This window comes from Meleagris gallopavo, chromosome 3 (assembly GCF_905368555.1).
Source record: "Meleagris gallopavo chromosome 3, MGAL_WU_HG_1.1, whole genome shotgun sequence".
NCBI classification, from domain to species: domain Eukaryota; kingdom Metazoa; phylum Chordata; class Aves; order Galliformes; family Phasianidae; genus Meleagris; species Meleagris gallopavo.
Window position 1 is genome coordinate 2,499,929 of NC_139406.1, and position 24,195 is coordinate 2,524,123.

Consider the following 24,195-nt stretch of genomic DNA (forward strand, 5'->3'; position numbering starts at 1 on the left):
CCAGTTCCAGGTACCTGTCCCAGAAGAGAAGAAGAACTACATTCCCCAGAAGATTGTTCACTGTGTTGTTATCATTTCTGCTCAGAGGGAACAGATATAAGGCCTTGGTAGGTCACCAGACCTTCCACTTTTCGATCATCAGCCTCCCTGCTGTTCATCCCAACTGCACACATTGCCTCAGCACTATCATAAGGCCTACAACTTTCAGATACTCTCATTACATTTGATTTATTAGCTTTGATTCTAATTATATGGTATTATAACGTGTTATCTTGCATTCTCATACCATATTTAGTTAATTAGTTTGTTTCTTCTCAGATCATTGATACTCTTTTTAATTATTTTTGGGGTCCCCTGTTTCCCTTTTCCAGAGGTGTGGATTCGCAAAATCCTGCTAGTCTCAGAACCAGGCCGAAACAGCCCGTAAACTTTTGACAACATTGTAAAAGATTGATTTCCAAAAGACAAGATAAATAGGGAAACCTGATATATGAAAACACCATCTGCTAGGAATTTGTGTCCTGATTTCACTGTGGGGAAAATTGTGTTTGTTCTATTTTGATTTTTGAACAGGGCAATGTCTGGCCAAGTGTTGGGCCAGCATCAACTATTTGCTTTAGTGTTGTGGTTTAACTCAGCAGATTGCAGAGCACCAAACAATTGTTCACTCACTTTCCTCTCTTCCCCATGGGATGGGGGAGAGAATTAAAAAAAAAGCCACCAGAATAGGACTTGTGTGTTGAGATAAAACTATTTATTAAGATAGAGAAAAGAAAAAGGATAGTAGTTATGACTATATATATATATATATAAATATGTGTAACAAGTGATGTACAAGCTCTCTTAGAAGTATACTCTCCATATCCCCCAAACTGATGCCCATCTAGCCTACCAAGCACCAGAAGAGAGTTAGATGAATTTCTATCCCCTTCAAAACTCCTTCTACATGATGTCATATGTTATGTAATATTGCTTTGGCCAGTTTGGGGACAGTCAGCTGTCCCAATCCTGTTCCCTCCCAACACCTTGGGCCCTTCACTGAGAATGGCCTTGGCTCTGTATAACACTGCTTATCAGCAACTATAAACATCATTGTGTTATCAACATTGTTTCTCTCCTTGAATTAAAAACATGGCATCATATCAGAAATTCTGAAAAAAACAATTCTATCCCAGCTGAAACTAAGACATTTTCCTATATAAAGAACGACGAAAGGCATCAAAAAGCAGAAGAAGCAAGATTTTTTTTGCATCCTTCAGCAAAGTGGATCACACCGCTCCCTGTGAACAGCAATCTATCTTGCAGTTCAGAAATACTTGGTAACCTTTCTGGAGACTGCAACTCTCTGTAGATCTTTGTTGCATTTTTGTGAAATTTTTTTCTCATTCAAAGTTCTCATCCATAGTGCCTGTTCAGTCAGGAGTGAACAAAAGGCTGTATACCAAAATCAAGCAAGCTCCTCCTGTTTCTCACCTTGTGAATTCAGCATCACGGCAACTTGAGCTGCACATTGGACAGAAACCTTTCAGTGCTGCTGGGATAAAAATGGTGCAGAATTAGCTTCAGGATATTTCACAGGCAAAAGAAGTCACAGAATCTGATTCAAAATCCCTAAGTAGCAAGTAAGCAAGACAAAAAATGGCTTCTGAACAAATGATTAAAATGATATCTTAATGGATGAGTATAAAGGAGGCAAATAATTTCATGTTCACTGTTCATCTGTTTAAAGTGACTAATTGGGACTGTTAACAATGCTTTTTATGTTGCTGTTGTTGTTTTTGTGAAATAAAGCCACATATTGTATGTATATAAATAAAATCCACAAATAGCTTATTAACTATATTAACTGACGTGAAAAAGTATTTTGGTATGATACTAAAGCTTATTAATCAATATTTATATAGCTTTTCTTTGATTGCCAAATGTTTTGTTTTGGTTTTTAAAACAAAATTGAATCTGTCATTAAAAAAATCAATTCTTGATCAAGTGCCTTATGTCAAGGGTCATTTGTTACATTCCCATCCCTCTCACTCACCAATAAAGAAGTAAAATTCTTATTTTCCTCTTATGGTATCACCAAGCCAAAGCAGCCACCAGAAGCTCCTGCTCAAAAGTATTGCTGCTGCTGTTGCCATAGCAGTGAACATCACTTAGTGGTGGAGTGTTGGAGAATCTTTCAAAATAGTCTTTTGCTTTCTATTACTTTATTTTGTTAGTGAATACAACTCTTCAGTGGGTGTACTGGAGCTGACAAAGAGCTGATAAGTCTGCTGTGTTTCCCTTGTCACTTGAAAAGGAGTAGGGTTATGAAGATAGGATGAGTTTTCACCCAACATAGATCAAAATCTTTTCTAATATGGTTTCGGTCCTTCTAGTATCTTACATTTACTCACGACTGAACACACATGAGGATGTTTATTTAGTGACTGGTATGAAATGTTCACATCTCTAGTTTATTTTCCCTTGATATTACATTTATTGCTGGTAAAAATTGGTACACTAGAAGCTGCATTGACACTGAATGATCTGTTTTCAAACTGGATGGCTACGGTAAGTGTAGTGGCTATTGAAGAGGACAATTAGGAGATTAATGGGATAACAGAAATATAATTGCAGCATGCTGTCAAGGAGGTCCTTGCTAAATATTCAGGTTGAAAAAACCCACTTACCTCCTTGCATTTTTTACATTCTTCAAAATGAGGAGAAAATACTCAATTTCCTTTAGCAAATCATGGTGAAAATCACATCAATATATCATTAGATACAGAAATTTATCACGATGATCTGTCACCCAGCACTTTCCCTCTTGCTAGAAAACACGTACACCTTACTGAGGAAATAAACTAACGGGAAGGAATGACAGTGAGGGGGTGGTGTTGAGCCACCCTCTTTTTGAGCTGAGCATTTGTACAGCTATGCCTAATAGCATAACTCTGGAGGCCTCACAGTCCTCTTCAGTGTGTTACTGGGGCTGGAGAATTTCAGCAGCCCACAAACAGCATTTATCGCTGCTTTCCAAAAAAGGGGGGAACAAAAGTAGTCATTGCTCATTCAGTCTGAACAACCTTGGAGATGTGTGTTCTACTTTATATATCTGTTTTTTTATGAAACAGTTCTTTAGAGAGGAGACTTTTAAATTTCATCTCTCTGACTCCTTGGGAAGAAAGGCCAAGGAACTCTGCTTTTGTCCTTTTCCACTCTTGAAGTGAAACAGCAAGCCTTTAAGTAGTTAAATTTTGATCTATAATTGAAAAAAGGCACTAGAAAGAAAAAACTGAAAGGCTGTTGTTATTCTGTTTAAGAACTGGAGTTCTGGTGAAAGATCTGGAGATCAAGTGGTTGACTTTGAACAGTCCATGTATCTAAAGAGAGTGGAATTGTAAAATGTTTATTATTTCATTTTCAAGTGAAAAGAAGTTTTTAAAATATTCCAAAGCATGAAAGAAAATGCATGAAAGAAATACTGCAATTAGTTGTCTTGTAGTTTTCCCTGGAAGCCTATCTAGGATCACAGTTTCAGGATATTAGTCTGTGACAAGCGTACAGCGAACTAATACGTGCTTGGCAGTGTTTCTTTCAGCAAAGTGATTTTGATTATCTGAAACTTGTTCCACATCTCTTGTCGAGTATATATAAGTAGCATTTATCTGAAAGCATAACCAATTACAAGTGGATTTAATTTCATGTGACTTTTATGGTTTAAGATGGTTTACTTTTTGAACTGTTTTGTTGTGCAAACTGACTGGAGTCACTTGTATTGAAAGCAATTGCACACAAACTGTACCACTGCACAGTGAGGTCACCCATATTCAAGACTTCGCCTATACTGGCAAATACAGACACGGTTTGGCACTTACAGACATTATACTGGCACTTGCAGACCCCAAATCATTTGTGTTAAAACAATCCATCATATCTAAGTAAATCAGCTCTAAGGAAATTAAATCAGCTTGATAGCAATACTGCCACTCAGACTCAGTTCACAAACTTTTTTTAAATTATAGAATTTAATTATTTTTCTTCTAATATTTACAGCTGATTCTGATACATTCTGATGATTCCGTGCTGATACTCACATCTGTGTAAAATCAGAATTTAATCCAAAAAGTCCAGCATTTGGGTCCTATTCTGGAAGAGAAGGTTTTTGTATTGAGAGATAGACAAACTGGTGTGCATCTCATTTCCAAACCTTGCCTTCCATGACTTTGTTACGCAGAGTTTCATGCACACAAGTAAAAGGAGAATAACATAACCTGTTTACTGATAATGGTAGTTCCTTTAGGCTGAATGCAAGCATGGCACGTTCTTATGAGATGCTAGTAAAAATTTATTTCCAAATAGCAGCAGCAAGTAGTGGTTTCCAGTACTTCTCCTGGAGCTCTGGAAACCGATATTTTACTCAACAGAAAGAGTAAGAGCCAGCTGGGGTCTGTTGGAATAAACTCTTCCTTCCTTGATGTATTTTAACAATTCCAGTTTTATTACAAGTGTCTTCAAGATGGTATCGTTCCCCTTTTTGCCTTGGTTTGTTTTCTTGTTTGTTTGTTTGTTTGTTTTGTTTTGTTTTCCCCCCAGGACTTCAGTTTTCCATGCTAGTGGTCCTGAACCTAACAGTGTGCAGAAGATAGGCTGAAGTGGATCATCTCTGTTGAGCATGTACTCCTTTCAGAAGGAAAAAGAGACTCAAAACTTTTGAGTTCCTCATGTTTCTAGTGGAAGGAGGTTTCTCTGGATGTTATCTTTTGTTTTAATACATGAAAGGCTGATGGAATCAATTACAGCTTCTTCTTCTCCTTTCAGACCTGAAATAAGAAAGCACAAAATCAGCAGCAGGTTTTGCCTAGTTTTTTTGCAACATACATCACTCAATTAGGATTACAATTAGCTCAGCAGTGCAGGAGAGAAGAGAAGGTGAGTTCTGGCTCATCATAAATATGCATGAGGAGTGCCCATATCAATGAGAGTGCAGACAGGGCTAGGCCCTGGAGGTTATATTCTCATTACATTACCTGTTCATACAGTGCGAAGGGGGAACAACTGCAGACTCCTAAACTTACTGTATTCTGTTTGGGGAAGATTAGGTTTTGAAGAAAAACATCCAGTAATTGCCAGAGAACTATTTATATAATCATAAACTTGTGTCAACTGATTTTAGTAAGGATTATTATTGCAAAAAAAAGCAGCTCTTATCTCTTCCACTGCACACATGCTGTGGTTATGAGGAATCTTTTCTTCTCTCTTCTGCTCCTTCACACAATACCCTGACTAAAGTCATTTCTCCTCCTCTCTCTCCCCATGTCTAGCTGTCAATCACTGTCACACTGCTTTACATCACATACATCAAGGAGAACAGCTTTTGCCGTCAAGTGAGCCAATTCTAAAGCTGCCTTCCTAGAGGCTCTGCAGATCGTGCAAGCTGGAGGAACTCAGGAACAAGCAAACTAGGCAATAACGAGGTTCCCAGAACTGCTTCCAACTGCCATTCTCTCATGCAAGTGTTCACATTGCACTGTATAAAATGCCTCTGGGGCCAGGATTACGTCCATCAGCCCAGGAAACAGAGCTCCTCTCCTCACCAGTAATAGCAGCCAGAGGAATCACAGAATCACAGAATGGCCGGGGTTGGAAAGGACCTCAAGGATCACGAATCTCCAACCCCCTCGACACATGAAGGGCCACCAACCTCCACATTCAATACTAGACGAGGCTGCCCAGAGCCCCATCCAACCTGGCCTTGAATACCTCCAGGGACAGGACATCCACAGCCTCTCTGGAAAAAAGTGGCATATTGCCTACATCAGTGATATTGCCCTGTCTGTCTTCTCCAAGTTACAGGAGCTTTCTCTGCACTGTGCTCAGCATCCCATGCCTTTTGAAGTCGATGATTCAAGGGAGGGAACAAAATTCTAAACAGTTTGCATATGATTAGTCAGTGAACTGCATGCAGTGAATTTAGAGTGTTCATGATGCAAGATAGGCATCTCCAAGGGATTTTTCTTTATCATTAGGTCTCTAGAAGTGTTCCTTCTCTCTCTCAAAATGGCAGTTTCACTCAGCTGTTGAAGAGTGAGGCTTTTTCTGTTCTACAGCATTGTTTGTAAGCCCTCATCCTGCTTCCAATATAGAGCGTGTATGTCTGTGCATATGTGGCCTCTGTAGGGCACCCTTTTGTGTCTGACATCAATATTACATAAGAGCTTTTTGCCTCCTCAAGTGTTCTGTGCTTTGACCAAGAGCCCTGTGACTATTTATGGGTACCTTTTCAAAGCAGTGAGCAGAGATTTATCTGCCTGGCCAGTGATAGTATTAGAAGTCATATAAATATTTTGGTTCACAGCTTTTAGGCTTGACACTTTTCTACTTACATACCTGTAAATGACCCCTGTACTTCAAAATCTGTATCATCAAGATCTCATTCTTGCTTGTGACACAACACATCTTGTTACACGCAGGTCTCTATGCTGCCTGACACAGAACTTCTCTGTGTCATGTCTATACAGAACTTGCACAAATTCTCCATTTCCCCCTAGAAATCTTGATGTTTCACCTGATGTTTTCCAAACTTACCTTCCAATAAAGCTCTTATTCCTGCTTGATGTAGAGCACCACTGCAAATTGTTGCCATTGGTCTCATGAGGTCTGCATTGCAGTGGGCTTGTATGTGAAGTTTTGATTATTCTTAAAAGAAGACTGCTTCTTACTAGAAGAGTTGTGTTGCTTATTTTATAGTAGCTGAGCCTTTTGGTAGATGAATGTGCCTTTAGTAACAAAATAGCTAAATCACTTCCAGTTATCACCAAGCCTGATGTGCCCAAAGCTTGCCTGAGACAAACTTTGTTTTTTGAGGATTTCCTTGGAGATATGCTGGGTGTTCTGATGTCACTGGGTGTTTTGTAGTGATATGTAGTGGTAAAATCCTTAAATTATGGTACTAAGAGGTACCTATCTCCACATCTCCACATCTTCCGAGAGGTAAAATGGAGTTGCTTTTAGACTTCTGCACTTAGATAATTATGAAAAGTGTATATTCTGAGTAGAATATCCCAAGGTTGATCTTCAAATGTTTCAGTATATTCTTGGGTATTTCTGCTTTCATCATAAGCACATAAGGAGGTATCAGAGAGATTTTTTTTTGCGTGATGTAGAATATTTAGTATGGGCAACTGTAGAACTCAAATGAAAAGATTAGAGCTATTTAACATTTTTACTATGAGCGCAAGTGATAGTTAGATCCATCTTTTAATGCATTCTGCAGCAAATTTGTTGTAACTATTGACATAAGCCTCTTAGCAGTAAAGGAATGCTTATAATTTGGAAATAGTTATGGGTTTTATTATTGATCTGCTTTGTTTGCATGTAAAAATTCATGTTGTCAGGATTCTTTTCAATTTTAAGCAAACATACCTAGATCAAGCAGATTTCAAAGTAATATGAGAAATAACACATTACACCTACAACTCTCCTCAAGATAGAAAGATGCTCTGTTTTGTTTGTTGTTTTTTTTTAACTGTGCTTGTTTCCTTTTCCAGCATTTAAGCTGCACCTCTGAAAAGCAGTATTACTATGCTATAGATGGAAGAGTTAACCAGAAACCTCTTAGAGTGCTATTCTTCCATCCTTCAGATATTCTTAAGTAAGATGTGAACTTAAGAGGAAATGGAGCTGTTATTGTTTCGAGAACTGACAGAAATGTTTCTGAAGTGACTTTTAGCAAAGTATGCTTTTCATGTGAGTTATGTCAAATGGCCAATGTCAGCTAAGATCCAATCATATTTAATAAGCATAACTTTGAATTCAAAATAAAATTCATAAGGGTGATTGTCTTAGCTATTGATAGAAATGCTTCTCCTACAACACCCCTTAGACACTGACAATTAGTGTGGAATGATGAATGTTCAAAGATGACAGTACTATCAGTTGAGAGCAGTAATGTTCTGCTGATTTATCTTACAGAACCTCACTGTAGCCTAAAGAAGGTCTTCTGAGGGTATATTTCCTTCCCTGGCAATTGCAGCTGTCAAGGTCTTTCAGCCCCAAGTGCTAGAAATTGTTAGCTATTGGCAGGGGCAGGAGAATTATAATGCACTTGGCTTAGCCCTTTGTTTTATTTGTGACTCCTGGATTTGTAATTACCTTCACATTTCTTGCAGTGCATGCCAGAGTCATGCCCTCCATACAGTAAAATGTGAGAGCCTACTGACTGCATCATTGTGCTACAGTGAGAGTGCTGCAAAGCATCTGCATCAGTGTGCTTGAAAGTTGAATCACATTTAATCAACCATGTTAAACTTTCAATGGCTTTGCATAGTGCCCTGCATTAATGTAACTTGGCCTCTGCCTTTGAGAGTCAAGAGCTTACATCATCTGCTCTGGACCATGCCTGACACAGGGCTGCATGATCCATACAGAAGACTTTGCTTCATGCTAACAGAGCATGGTCCAGCCCCAGGGCAGCATTCCTAGGGGAGAGACAGCAGGGGAAAAAACACTCCAAAGCACTGAAACCTCAGTAGTCCCAGGGCTTGGAAATGTACACGCCATTTCTGAACATAGAGGATGAACTGCTAGCCAGTTGGTAAAAGTGGGGAGGGAGGAGAAAAAAGGCTTTGCAGAGGTCAGGAGGAGGAAGAAGAGCAAGGCTGAGGGCACTGTTCTTACTGAAAATCATTACTGGATATCAGACAGACTGTTTCAGAGAGCACCACTAGCTCAAGGATCCTTAGCAGTCAGTTTTCCACTCAAATAAAATCTTTGGCAGTCAATAAGACTTAGAAGTTGTTTTCAATAATGCATCTCACTTTTTTTAATTATGGAGACAAACCTCTCAATAGAAGCTGTTTGCAGTTGCATTATCGACCACAAACCTGGGTCTTGTATCCAAAAACAGACTGCAAAAGCAAACAGAGAAGAATTTTAAATGAGCTTTTTGCAAACACAACTGATGTGATTCGTGCACCCCCTCTGCAGCCTTCCTGAAGCCAAGTGCTCCAGTGCAGGATAAAGGAGAAGCAGCAGATAATTTTGGCTAAACAGACATTTGTTGTGTTATGATAACTTACATTTTTGTGGGAAAGGAGGGAAAAAAAAGAGAAAGCTGATGCTGTGGCTTAGACAGAAGATTGCAAAGACGCAGTGGGCTAAGGCACAATTTCAGTGAAATCCTAAGTTTTTCTGAGGGCAGGACTGAGGGAAGCAGTCGGATCCGACCCAGTGACTGAACTGAGAACATAATTTGCTGTCTCCTGTTGGATTTCATGATCTGTCTCAGGCACATGCCCTATGCTGGATTGCCTGTGAGTGTGCTCAGAATAGCTGCAGCTCCATGAACATCAACACATGTTGCATGTTTACCATATAAGCTTGAGGATAAATGGGATAGAAGTAATGAATATTAGAAATGGCTTTATAGACATCAGAGGTACACAGGTGTTAGTAAACATATTAATTATTTGTTTAACAAAAAGACAAAGGAATAAAATTAAAAATCAAAATGCTTAGTTGTTCATATGCATACATTTTGTAGGGGGGGGACATTTTGTAACAGAAATAATTCTCTGGCTCCATCCTTGGAGTGGTATTATCCATATCCAGTTGTTTTTTCCTGAAGAAAGCAAACTGGCCTAAAATGCTAAGTAATCCACAGCACTTCTAGGGATGCAAATGACATCATTTCAGATCCTACTCCTACAGATACTACTCAGTGCACTGAAAAGAAGCAGTGTTGCCAGAAGGGCAAAGATAAGTGAAATCACTTTTCTATTAGAAGTACTATAGAGTTTATTGGTTGGTCACCTGTGCTCACCTGTCAGGGATGCCAAGCTGCTGAGCACATGCCTTGTAAGCTGCCAGTGGCTGATCAGAGTAGGTTTTGAAATACTAATTACCCACTCTCACAGAAGTGTTTCAGGCAAAGGCATAGCTGGTTTATTGATGGTACTTTTTGTGTGTAAGGATGAATACTCTGATTTGTTCTTTTCATTTTTCTAGGTAAATGTAATATCATGTTTCCATAAAACTCTTTTAAAGAACAGTGCCATTCGCTATTAAAGCTTGCATAATGAAAAGGTCTGTCAGGGATCTAACTTGATGCGAGTCATTTATTTGCCATGTAGTGCCAAGATTCAAGAGACTCTGCTTCTCGCACTTAACACCAGGCTGTCTCTGCTCCCTGCCGTGTCCCCCCTATCCTGGGGCTCGTGGAGCTGATAAAACGTGTGTACCTTCCTTCTGCATATGTCCAGTGTGAGGAAGCGGGGGTGGCAGCCTACAGAATTAGAGTAAGAATTTTGGTTTCAGAAACTCTCATTTTCTTTGATCTATTAGCATCAATTCCAATCATATTGTATTATATTTATTATCTCACATTCAGCTGCTATATTTAGTAAACTAAGTTTTTCCTGCAGCTCATTGCTTCTGTTTTCGTGGGCCCACCCCTCTACCTTTTCCCTTTCTCTCCCTGCACTTCCCAGGGCAGGATCTGTGGGTCTCTTTGCTCCTTGTCACAGACACAAGGCCAAACCAGGCTGAACCATGACAGTAAATCACTTTTACTTGTGTAGGACCAGTACAGCTTTATCATGTCAAGATTGGAAAGATACTACTGCAAATAGTTCACACAGTTTCGACGTCAGACTTTCTAAGCCACTTCAATTATGTAAAGTGTCTAAAGTCCGATTTTGAAGGAACACTGGAGCACATCTTGTTAGTGGTGCTAGAATACTGATAATAGGCCATGGAGACTTTCTGCAGCTAATGATTACTATTGGTTTGGGGGAAGCAGCAGTTGCAGCAGTGACTCTGGTATAGAAGCTCTTTATTTCCTACCTTTGTTTTTATCATCTTCTCATTCTAATTGCTCCCATGCAGCTGATATGACAGTAGGAGTTGCTGGAAATAAATGTGGAAACTTCTAACATCCACTTGCATTTCTGAAGGCTCACCCAACATGAGTGGTTTTTATCCAGGGCAGAACATGCCATTCCATTAATAGAATCACACAGAATCACAGGAACACCAAGGTTGGAAAAGACCCGCAGGATCATCCATTCCAACCATCCACCTATCACCAATAGTTCTCACTAAACCATATCCTTCAACACAAAATCCAAAGGTGTTCCTTGAACACCTCCAGGGTCAGTGACTCCAGCACCTCCCTGGGCAGGGCATTCCAGTGCTTGACCACTCTTTCAGATAAGTAGTATTTCCTAACATCCAGCCTAAATCTCCCTTGGCGCAGCTTGAAGCCATTCCCTCTAGTTCTATCACCAGTTACACGAGAGAAGAGGCCGACCCCCAGCTCACTACAACCTCCCTTCAGGTAATTACAGAGACCAATGAGGTTTCTCTTGAGCCTCCTCTTCTCCAGACTGAACAATCCCAGCTCCTTCAGCCGCTCCTCATAAGGCCTGTGCTGCAGACCCCTCACAGCCTTGTTGCCCTTCTTTGAACCCGCTCCAGGGCCTCAATGTCTTCCTTGCAGTGAGGGGCCCAAAACTGGACACAGTACTCAAGGTGCGGACTCACCAGAGCTGAGTACAGAGGTAGAATCACTTCCCTGTTCCTGCTGGCAACACCATTCCTGATGCAAGCCAGGATGCCATTGGCCTTCTTGCCCACCCAGGCACACTGCTGACTCATGTTCAGCTGAGCATCAGCCAACACCTCCAGGTCCACTTCCTCTACACATTCTTCCACCCACTCTGCCCCAAGCCTGTAGCATTGTCTGGGTTTGTTGTGGCCAAAGTGCAGGACTTGGCATTTGGTTCTGTTGAACCTCATCCGATTGGCTTCAGCCCAGCTATCCAGCCTGTCCAGATCCTTCTGTAGGGCCTCCCTACCCCCAGTCAGATTGAGACTTCCAACCAACTTGGTGCCATCTGCAAACTTACTGATGGTGTACTTAGTGCCCTCATCCAGGTTATCAATAAAGATATTGAAGAGGACAGGCCCAAGCGCCAACCCCTGGGGAGCACCATTCATGACCAGCTGGATTTAACTCCTTTCACCACCACTCTTGGCCCAACCCTCCAGTGAGTTCCTTACCTAGCCTAGATTGTACCTGTCCAAGCCACGGCCTGTCAGCTTCTGCAGGACAATGCTGTGGGAGACAGTGTCAAAGGCCTTGCTGAAGTCTAGGTAGACTACAACTACAGCCTTTCCCCCGTCTACCAGACGGATCACTAGATCATAGAAGGAGATCAGGTTGGTCAAGCAGGACCTGCTCTTCATGAACCCATGCTGGCTAGACCTGATCCCCCGGCTGTCCCGCACATCCCGCGTGATCTCCCTCAAGACAATCCTGCTCCATAACCTTCCCTAGCACTAAGGTCAAGCTAACAGGCCTGTAGTTCCCCAGATCCTCCTTACGACCCTACTTGTAGATGGGAGTCAAGCCTCCAGTCTTCTGGGACTTCACCAGTCAACAAAGAGCGCTGGTAGATGATGGAAAGTGGCTCTGCTGTCACCTCTGCCAGTTCCCTCAGCAGTCTCAGGTGAATCTCATCCAGCCCCGTGGACTTATGACAGGCCAACTAGAGTAGTAGGTCTCTGACTGTGACCTCTTGAATCATGGGGGGTTTAGTCTGCTCCCCAGCCGAGACTACCAGGTCAGAGAGTGGTGTACCATGAGAATTGTCTGACCTTTAAAGACAGATGTAAAGAAGACATTCAGAACCTTTGCCTTTTCCTTACTCTCAGTGGTCACATTCCCAGCCTCATCCAGTAAAGAATGGAGGTTCTCCTTGGTCCTCCTCTTACCATTGATGTATTTGTAAAAGAATTTCTTGTTCCTTTTTACTCCAGCAGCCAGGTTGAGTTCAAACTGGGCTTTTGCCTTTCTGATTTTCTCTCTGCACATCTTAACAAATTCTCTGTACTTTTTCTGAGTTGCCCGTCCCTTCTTCCAGAGGAGGTAGATTCTCTTTTACTCCTGGAGCCTCAAGAATACCTCCCTGTTCATCCACTCCAGTCTTCTCCCGCGCCAGCTCATTTTGGTGCTCAGGGGGAGAGCCTGCTCCTGCACTTTTAAGACTTCCTTCTTGAAGAGCAACCAGACATCTTGGACACCTTTACTCTCTAAGACTCAATCCCAGAGGACTCCCCCTACTAGTCTTCTGAACAATTCAAAGTCCGCCCTCCAGAAGTCCAAATAGCAGTTTTGCTGTTCCCCCTCCTGGCTCCATCAAGAATCGAGAACTCTACCATTTCATGGTAACTCTGTCCAAGACGGCACTCGACCTCCACATCTCCCACCAGACCTTCTCTGTTTGTGAACAGCAGATCAAGCGGGGCAGCTCCTCTTGTAGGCTCTCTCACCAGCTGCATCAGAAAGCTATCCTCCATACACTCTAGAAACCTCCTAGATTGCTTCTTCTGCACTGTGTTGTATTTCCAGCATATGTCGGGGAAGTTGAAGTCCCCCATGAGGACAAGGGCTGGTGATTGCGTAGAACTTCTCATCTGTCTCTTCATCCTGGTTTGGCGGTCTATAGCATATGCCCACCAAGACATCTGCCTTGTCAGCCCTTCTCCTGATCTTTGCCCATAGGAATTCAAACTTATCATCCCCAGCCATGAGCTCAGTTACATCGAAGCACTCTCTAATATAGAGAGCCATGCCACCACCCCTCCTTCCTTGCCTATCCTTCCTGAAGAGTTTGTAGCCATCCATTGCAGCACTCCAGTCATGTTTCCACAGTGGCAACTAGGTCATAGTTGGCCTGCTGCACAGTGGCTTCCAACTCTACTTGTTTGTTGCCCATGCTGAGTGCATTGTTATAGGTGCACTTCAGCTGATCCCCTTGTCTCACCCCTAATCCCATTACCGCTCCCCCATGCTCATCTCTAGTGGGCCTGGTTTTAACATGCTTTTGCTTTTTAAATGACATAGTTAAGGCTTGATAGTAAGTGCTTTCACTGCCATCTCCTGCACTCCCACTGGTATACAGCTGGGCACTCTGCTGGAGGCCCCTAGCTGACACCGTTCACCATCACTGGACTGGATACCGAGTCCCTTGAGCCTGGGTGGTGAGGAGTTCCTGGGCAAGATGGGGCCACATCTCGCTTTTGTGAGCTCGCTCATATGGATCTGGTGAGGTTACAAAAATACTGCTGTGTACTGTACAAACAGCTATCAGAAGTTACAGCACTTTTAAAAACTGCCAAATGCAGTTTTTACTTGTTGACACCAAACTCTGTGTGGTCCTGTCCCCTCCAAGGAGACCCAGCCTTTGAAGCATTCTGTGTAGTATCAGTACTGAAAAAAGTTCATGTTTTATTGTACATTCCAGCTATTTGCAACTTCCCATTTTGCAGTTCCCACTGCACAGAGATCAAAGACACAACATTTCCTTTGTATGCGTTCATGTAAACCAAGACTGACTTCAGTGAAGTCAGAATAATGACAGGTGTAAAACGAGGAGAAATGAAAGGAAAATTAGTCTATCAACTATTTTTTTTATAGCTCATGCATTACTAATACTTCCAATTTAAATGCAAATTTTTGTTCCTAACACAGACCTTTAGGGAAGTCTTCTCTAGATAAACTGTAATAGGATACCAAATGGTAATTCAATATTTAACTTATATTTTAGCTTATGGGTCTTAATTTCCTATCATTTTGTTGCAACATTTGCTTATGGGAAAGAATTACATTGCTTATAATAAGGCTGATAATATTTAATTATATTTGTTTATTATATTTAATTTTTTTGATATTCCAAACATCCATGCAAAGAGTATCTATTTCTATTTTGAGTGACAGAAATCAGCAAGGTGTGACTTTACATATTTCAGGAAGTAAACAAGACACGCGTTTGAGAAAAAACAGTGTAGTGTAGCTATTGCTGTATGATATGTGCATTCTTGGGGTGTTTTGCTGTCAAACACTTGTGGTCACATCAGTAAGGCTCTGAGCTGTTGCTGAAATCGCATGGAGTGGGGACTCTTGTGTTACTGATGGCCAGAGTTTTTCAGGAAGCTTCCATTTGACTCACTATCTTTGGATAAAGGTATGGCTGTTCTGCCATTCTCACAACAAATTCACTGCCATCACTAAATCTGCTCCTGGGTAAGGAAGGACTTGCTTCTTGTGAACTCTTTCCAACATGACATTAGTTGACCCTCAGTATCCCCAAGTCCTCCATGGTTCTCTTACAGATGTAGGAATAACCAGAGAGCCTGCTCATTCAATTAAGCCTTTCAAAATAATGGCATGGTTTGCTTTTGCCACATATGATATGTGTATGAAGAAATTTCTTCTCTGTATATACCTCTCTCAAGTTCTGCTTAAGTGCAGCTTGTAAGATATGTATTCAACCTTAATGTAAATTCTCTTCTGCAGAAAGTACTTTAAATAACAGTGCAGTCATTTGAATGACTACAAGTCTACTAACACAGTCTAACACAGTTATTGAGGAGTAACCTGAGTTAGTGTTTTTGCAGCAGCTGATGGTATGAGGCAGCCAAATCTAGCTGCAATTGGAGTCTGTTTGCTCATTTTACAGGCTGAAAGTGTGCGGTGCAATAGTGGGCACATCAGTTGACAGCAACCTTGGGTCTCATTTATTTTTAGCACTGCCAGTGGAGAAATAAACCTCACAACTGTTCTGGAGATATAATCGTGATAAGGATTTTATAAATGTAATTTTAGGCTTCCGTTTTTTCTTAATGGCATTTTTTTGTGTGTTGTTATTATTATTATTATTATTATTGTTATTATTATTATTATTATTTCTAAACTCCTGACCAGTCACACTTCATAAGGTGACCATAGAGCTATGACTTAGTTATGTTCTTGTGTAACCCCCACTGCTCTCCACTGAGTCACAACCACCTAGACTCATTGCCACCGAGACACACTGATTTTATGAACGGAACGCAATGAAAAATAGCAGAGCTGTCCTGGAAGAGCTTGGTAGAATATTTTTTGACACAGTTTATTATCAGTAAACGCAGTTCTTTTGGAACCAAATCACTAAGCCAAACTTTAAGTGAAAAAGGGTCTAGTGCTGCTGGGATCTGGAGGGGACTTTTTTGCTGAATCACCTCTTTTCATCTAAATCAGCCCTTGAATTCTCTAGTGAGAAAAAAGAAAAGAAAAAAAAAAAAAAGAAAAAAGAAAAATCACTATCTTAAAGTTTTCAACTACCCAAAGAAAAATTACTTTCATTACAAAATTGTAAACCTTCCAGGTCTTTTCCAGACTGAAATTTTATGAAAATCGCGAACTGAAATCCTTTTTTAACATCAGTTCTGTTACTTGTCAAAACTATAAATAGTAATTACAAGACAGCAAAAGATTGTTTTCTTCAGAAAACATTTCAGAAAAATAAAATCAGTGAAAATAGCTTTGTTTTAATGGGCTTTCTCCAAGGCATAAGCTTTTGCTAGAACTTAACAAAGCATACTAAAAGCTATTAAAAAAGAAAAGGAAGGGATCAAGTATGAACTGATAGAACTTTTCACTTTTTTGATCTTGTAAACTTCACATCATAGTGCCTGACAAAGTTAGAAGTTTTCCTGGAAGCAGTACATATGTACATCCTGTTATCTTCTTTACTGGTTTAAAAGTATTGCATAGAAAGCATGCATTTTTAATTGTGTTAGTGGAAAAGTTGCCTGGTTGTGAAATTAAGTAATTGGAATTTGTCCATTTGAGCAATGTGAATTACTTTTTTAATAGTCTGCATTTTTCACTTCAGCATTTCAAACTGATCCATGTGCAGAAAAGAATCTGAGAGAAAGCTAAAAATCTCCACCTAGTGGACAAGAAAACTTTTTATTAAAAAAGGAAAACAAGATTTTCACTTCATTTTATGCATGAGGAAATACTGCTTTAATTTGGTTTTATTAAGCTGCCATGTTGTTCTGAATTCTTGCCTTCTACAAAGCCATTATTTAAGATGCAAAGCCAAAATGGTAAGAATTATTGATAATCTTGAGCAAGAAGCAGTAAATGATACAAAATGAGTGGGTTTATCCAAACAAAAGGTAAAAGTTGATTCATAACGTTTTAGGATTTCCCTCTGTTCAAAACATACAGTAACTAAAAGTGATTGTCAACAAATATTTGAAACCAAACATCAAGTTATGGTGTTTCCAGGCAGGATTTAGTACAGGAGTGTCTGGGGTGTATTTTTACACAGGGAACTCTCCCCATGTGTTACTTCAGTTCTTTAAATGGTCTGCTTACCTTCGAGATGTGAAATTTGGCTTCCCTGGCAACCTCACCCCATGCACCGCTTGTAGCAAGGCACTGCCATGTCAGCCTCTGTTCTCTCTTCAAGGGGCAAACACCACAACTCCATTGTCCTGCTGTTTGTCAAGAATCCTGTCTAGCATTGTTATGTGTCCAAAATCATCCTGACAGGATATAGCAGATTTATTTTAATTGCATAATTATTGAGAGCTGTACAACTTGTTTTTTTTTTCCTTCTTAATCTAGTGTACTGCATTGCAGTTATGCTGCAAACTCCCAGGGATACTCTCTCCTTCCAACCATATATAGCTAGCAGATGAAACCATTTCTTCAGTGCAATTCAGGCTCAGAATTTGTGGGAGAAGGAATGAGGAGAGGCAACTGCAGATTACTATATGGCATACCAAATACATTTTATGTCCTGCCTTTTTTTCTGACTGCTCCTCATTTTTAAGGCATGCATCAACTCTCCCTGTGTAGTTTACAGCAACTGGTGGACAGTATAATGTTCATTGCGTGACTGCATTATGGTATATGAGTTTATTACAGCCCACCTTTGCACACTTCTTGATCACCACCTGGCACCTGTCGTTTGGTTTGTTTCGCAAACTGAAAGAAAGGAAGGTCTTGGAGTTCTTACTTTTCTAACTAACTGGTATTTACTACAGCTTTTTTTTTTTTTTTTTTTAATCTAAATTAGATTTACTCAGCTTTTTTATGTGGGACTTCTTTGTGGGACTAGCAAATGCCCATTTATAAATGCTTTTGTTTCAACAGTACCATTAAGACCATTAAGCCTCTTTCTTTCTTTTTGTAGCTAACCAGGTGTTGAAGTTTGGAATGCTTGTCAGTACTTCCAATACCTATGACAACTCTGGGATTGTGACCATCAAGACGGACAAGCCTTTGCTGTGGACAATGGCAATCAAACTTAAAGATTAATCGCAGCTACCTTTTCTGATCCAACTGAATTTACTGCAAAATTTCACTGAATTCAGGCATCGTAAGGGAATAAGTATGCATTACATAGGTAATAAATGGAAAACAGAAATAAAAGTCATTTAAGACCAAATTGAGCCTAGGAACAACAGATCAGCAGATGCACTGTCACCCTATATGATCACAAACAGAAGCATATGTAAATAAATTGCTAACCTGGTTAGTTTTAACTATTATTCCAATACTAAACTGTTTTTCCCCATTTTGCCAAAAGCATATAGTCCTCAGTTGCACAGAATACACCTTCATTATGAAAAGCACAATCTTTTTCTGTCCCTATTTCTAAAATATATAGTTGCTGGTGACATTTTCTCAAAAAGAATAATAGTTGAAATTTTCTACTAATAAGGCAAGTTTGTCCATTGAAGAAGCTTTGATTTTGCTGTAACTCCAACATCAGATTTCATAACATCAACTGATTTTAAAGTCTGCAGTGCAAAATAGCACTGTAACTTTTACAGTTACTGAATCTTTCTGGTAAGTTTTTGGAGTGAAATACAAATTTCTTGCTCTCAATCTGCAGACCAAGAGCATTCCATCTACCAATTTCTGCAATTTATAAATCAAAGTATTCAGTCGTTCAGTACTTGAAATGTCCTCATCAATACATGCAAGAGGCCTTTATAATTCTGTGTGCAGATGTCTTCCAGAACCAGTATCCAGTCAGAAGGCTATGCTCCCTTTCCAGCAGTCTGAATAAGTTTTTTGTTGATTCTCTGAAAAACTGTTTACTATCTCTGAAAACTAATTTAACCTTAAACTGTACATCTTAGTAACCAAGCTTTGTTTCCTTAATTTTGCTATCATAGTAAAGATCAGCCAGGCAAGTTCTTTTTTTTTTTCTTTTCTCATTTTTTTCCTGTTAAGTACATAGTATAATATCAGTTGCAATTGCAGAAATGAATTAGAGGTAGTGATGATTCCAGAAATTAATTACAACAATTCCAATCAATAGACTTCTAACTCATCATTCACAATAATGATGTCTTCTCACTGCCTACCTTTGCATTGGAACAGATTCTGAAAAGAGACTGTACATTCTCCGCCCTTAGAATTTTTAAGATCAGGAAAATTTTTAAGAACAGGAAAAACCTCTGAGCATTCTCGTCAGAATGTAGTACTGACCCAGCTTTGAGCATGAGGTTGGACTAGGAATGTCTCAAGGTTCCTTCATGCTTGAAGTAGGAAAAGCAAGAAGAAAGAGTCTACTATTTAAAAAGAAAATGTTGTAATGTAGATAGATATGATTGTGTACCCTTTGAAGGAGAAATAAGGTATCAGGAAAATCTGAAAACCCAATCTGAGTTTGCAGACTATTCAACAAAAAAATAAATTGCGAAGTTGTGATTTTTTTTCCAGTGAATGTCACAATGTCTGATTCATCATGATGAGCATTCAGCTGCCTCTGTTGAGAGGACAGAGTAATCAGTTTCAATTAACCAAGCATCATCAATGATCCTGTATGAAGTCTAATTTATCTTCTCAACATTGCCTAGTTAGGAAGAATATTACTAGCATTACAACATATATCCTGTTTTTAAATATTTAACTTAACTTAGAGGACAGCATTTAGAGGCATAAGTTAGCTATGTTTAGTGGTCACAGAACAGAATTTTACCTGTCTACATGGGTAAGCATACACTAAAGAACTGGAAATCAAAATTTTTTACATTCAGTTTTGAGGCAGATACTTGAAAAGAAACTTAACAACTAAGGATCTAATATTTCACAGCATGCTGAGATGTGAATCCAAAACTAATTATCTATTTACAGACAAAGTTCTTTGAATATTTACCAGTATTTTTCATATTACACTAAAATGTGGAATGCACAGATATTAAAGCAGAGACCCTTTGACGTGGTCCCCTTTGACAAAGACCCTTTGACATGGTCCCCCAGCACATCCTTATCTCCAGATTAGAGGGATGTGGATTTGATGGGTGGACCACTCAATGGATAAGGAGTTGGTTAAAAGGCCGCAGACAGAGGGTGGTCATCAATGGCTCTCTGTCCAGGTGGAGGCCGGTAACGAGCAGCGTCCGCCAGGGCTCTGTCTTGGGACTGGTGTTCTTTAACATCTTTATCAGTGACATCAATGATGGAATCAAGTGCATCCTCAACAAGTTTGCTGACGACACCAAGCTGAATGGTGCAGTTGACACGGGGGAGGGAAGGGATGCCATTCAGAGGGACCTCAACAGGCTTGAAAGGTGGGCCTGGGTGACCTCGTTGCAGCCTTTTAGTACCTGAAGGGAGCCTACAAACAGGAAGGGAATCAACTCTTTGAAAGGGTAGATAACAGCAGGACAAGGGGAAATGATTTGAAGATTTGATGAGAGAGGGGAGATTGAGGTTGGATGTCAGGGGGAAATTCTTTACAGAGAGTGGTGAGGTGCTGGAACAGCTGCCCATAGAGGTTGTGGATGCTCTGTCCCTGGAGATGTTCAAGGCCAGGTTGTTTGGGGCCCTGGGCAGCCTGTTCTAGTATTGAATGTGGAGGTTGGTGGCCCTGCATGTGTCGGGGGGGTTGGAGATTCGTGATCCTTGAGGTCCCTTCCAACCCAGGCCATTCTGTGATTCTGTGATTCTGTAAAGCAACCTATATCCTGTAAAGCAGGCAATCTGCAGTCCACAAACCACACGCAACATGGCACAATTCCCCACCAAGTGATCCAGCCTGGACCCATTGGTTGGTAACAATCTAACCTTTGATCTGTGATTGACACTGTCTGGGTCAAAACCAAAGGAAGGCGACAGCACAGTACAGTGCTGACTCTTCCTCTTGTGTCCATCACACACTCAATCGCATCAAAACCCACATGTATTACATATGGCATGTGTTTGTGTGAACTTGAGTGAAAAACAGTGATTGCCAATACTAATATTTTAACCTACCTGATGGCCTATTAGAAGAAAATAGAATCGCTCCCGACCACCCCCCCAAAAAAACAACAAACGTGGATGAAGAAAGAGCGTTCAGTGAAAAAAGGAAAGATAAGTACTTTTTTGTCAAGACAAATAATATAGTACTATGCTTATTTTTAAGGAAAGAATTTTCAAAGATTGTAATTTGAAAAGACATTATATGCAGAAAAATGCTGCCAAATTCAATGCATATGGAAATGCTTTGTAAAGACACAATAGTGGAACTGAAAAAGTCTGTCACCTCAGCAAAAAAATTTTTTTAAAAGCTAAAACTCAAATAGACTCTGTTATAAAAGCCAGTTATGTGATAGTGTCACGGAGTTATCTTGATCAATCTGTGCCCATGATAGAGGGCAGCAGGCCTGCAGGCCAACCCCTCCCCCACCCCACCCCCCCAAAAAAAACAGTGGCAATGATCTAAGGAGGAAACTTAATTTTACTAAATATGATATCGGAATGCAAGATAACACAATATAATACAATACAATTGGAACTGAGGCTAATAAATAAAATGAGAGAGAAGAGTGTCCGAAACCGAAAGCCTTACTTTGAACTGAAGGCGCACAGCTGGGGAGCACACTGCCAGGCAGCGAGCGAGAGAGAGAGCCCTGTGACTTCCTCCCATCTTCTCCTCTGAATGCAAAGTTCTCTGGGATGTGCCATTCTTCTTCTCTTCTGAGAACCAGGTATCTGGAAAGTTGTCAGTCAATGGAACTGGAGTATTAACTCCTTAATTACCCATTCTTTACATGATGTTATTATGTGCAGTACCTTTAACAAGAATCAAAAAACCATGACAGATAGCAAATCTGATTGCAAAAAAATCAAAACTGTTTACTGATGGTAAATTAATAAAGGTTTGGAAGGTATGGCAGATATGTGTCCTGATAAAAACAGATTTTTCTAAAATCAATTTGTCTCAGCAGACTGTAGCCTGGCAAACTGGAGAAATAAGAAAATTCATGGAAATAAATTTGGAGAGTAATTTCAACTAATTTCAAACTTTGACTATAAATGAAAGTACTGAAGCAGCAGATACTGCTCGAGTTGCCAATTTCATTAGAGGTATTCATAATGATATAATGTCACTGAAGAAATGGCTTCTTTGGTGCCACTGGAGAGCAGAAATGAATCTCTTTATTTGCATGAAACACTAAAAATTACATTAAAGATATTTTCTTTAACTTTGTCCAAATATTTGGTAGAACTTCCGATGGTGCCTTGATGATGGTTGGTTTAAAAAAAAAAAAAAAAGGGTACTATAGGGACTTATAAAGTTAATAAAAGATGATGCAATTGTCACCAGCAACTCACATTTGATGAAATATCATTTCATTGTACATCAAGAAAATTTATGTGTAAATGCTTTAAAAACAGATAATGTCATGAAAATCATCATCAAAGCTCTGAATTTCATAAAGTCCAATGGACTGAATTGTTGCCAATTACAGGAGTTCATTAGAAGTATAGATGCTGATTATGGGGACATCATTTACTTTTCTGAAGGAAGGTGGCTAAGTTGGGATAAAATGCTAAGATGTTATGATTTGCAAAATTGTTCCTAAAGATGAAGATGAGAAATGGCTTACATAGTTAGCCTTTTTGGTGGATTTGACAGCTCATTTTAATGAGCTGAACATGCATCTTCAAGATAAAAAATCACCTGATCTGTGCTATGTTTCAAACCATAACAAAATGGAAAAAAAAAAAAAAAAGTAATGAAACTTAAATTATGGCAAGCTCAACTTATGACAAATGATTTCATGTGTTTTGATATACTGGCTAAGCAGAGTCCTGTGAGCAGTGAAAAATATATACACCCTTGCTTTCATTTCTGATAAAGAAATTTGAGAATAGACTTCAAGACTTAAAAAAATCATGATTTTTTTTTTGCATAGTCTCGCTTTTATTTTATCTCAACATAAATACATTAGCTGCAAATTTTCAAATTGAATGCATAGAGTTACAATTAGATATTCAACAAAAATAAATATTTGATTATGTCTCTTTGTTAGACTTTTATAAGACCTATCTTACCAGAGAAAAATATGCCTTGCTTGATAATCATGTTTTATTATTGTCATTACTTTTTATTAGTAGGTACATTTGTGAACAACCTGTTTTCAAAGATGAATCATAGAAAGAGCAATATTTCATCAAAAACCTCTGACAAACACCTTGAGAACTCCCTCAAAATTGCAACCGCTTCCCTTGATCAGACACTGATGCATTAGTTTCACAAAAGCAAGGTCAAAATTCCCACTAGTTTTATGTTTTCTTATTTTATGTTTTAGTAATATATTAAAAATAAGCTTTGTTACTCATATATATTAATTATATTATACATTTTATTTTCAGCCCAAGACAATTACTCTTCACCTAATGCTACCCAGGCAAGCCAGATGATTGGTGATGCTGAAAAGGCCCAGTAACATTCTTTACTTAAACAGGTAAAAGTTCATTCAAAGTTCAAAATTTGGCAAAATTCAAGTTTCATATTTATTTACACAATAATATTATTGGAATATGGATCAAAGAAATAAACAAATCCCATTCTTGCAAAACCTGTTGCTGTTTCCATTGCACTCTTCTGGAAATCTGGAAATACGGAAATGAAATTCAGGAAGATTCATGTGTGGCATACAGGAGATGTTCGCTGCAGTGATCGTGGGAGAGAGCTGTCATTAGGAAAAGGTAATACATAAAGCAGATCAAGAACAAAGCAGCACCAAAGCTGAGAAACAAAGATGTTTTTTCATAAGACAGATAAGATTTTAAGAGAAGATGCTGCTTTCCACAAAGCATAGAATTGTATTATATATTTGCCCCAATATATAATCAAATATAGAAAAGCTGCAGTTAGGTTTGTCACAGGAAGAAACCTTTTTTAAGTCCCTGCAACAGTATAGTACATTAGTGCTGTTTCAAATTATTTAAAGACACAAGTTGTAAAGTGGACTAAGGAGGTAGGAGCTCCTAAAAACCCTGCCAGTCTGAAAATAGAGTTCCTTACTGATCATATCTTAACTACTACCTCTAAAAACCACCACTAACTGGCAGATTACACTGTGGGA

The 24,195-nt window shown here is 39.5% G+C and overlaps 1 protein-coding gene across 16 annotated transcripts in view; it reads left to right on the forward strand.

Annotated features, from left to right (window-relative positions):
- TPK1 (thiamin pyrophosphokinase 1) overlaps positions 1 to 24,195 on the forward strand; it is a 269,647-nt gene that overhangs the window by 220,743 nt on the left and 24,709 nt on the right. For 5 of the 16 annotated variants that reach the window (XR_014882224.1, XR_014882223.1, XR_014882227.1 and 2 more), the window contains exons 8-9: positions 18,015 to 21,807; positions 23,480 to 23,571. Coding sequence is in view for 6 of the 16 variants with exons in the window: in XM_085220019.1 (XP_085076145.1) it covers positions 1,176 to 1,351 (176 nt within the window). In the remaining 10 variants the exon portion in view is untranslated. Of the gene's footprint in view, positions 1 to 4; positions 1,987 to 5,303; positions 16,123 to 18,014; positions 23,371 to 23,479; positions 23,572 to 23,744; positions 23,816 to 24,195 lie in introns of those variants that run through there. The other 11 variants (XR_014882225.1, XR_014882230.1, XR_014882231.1 and 8 more) reach the window with 8 other exon arrangements.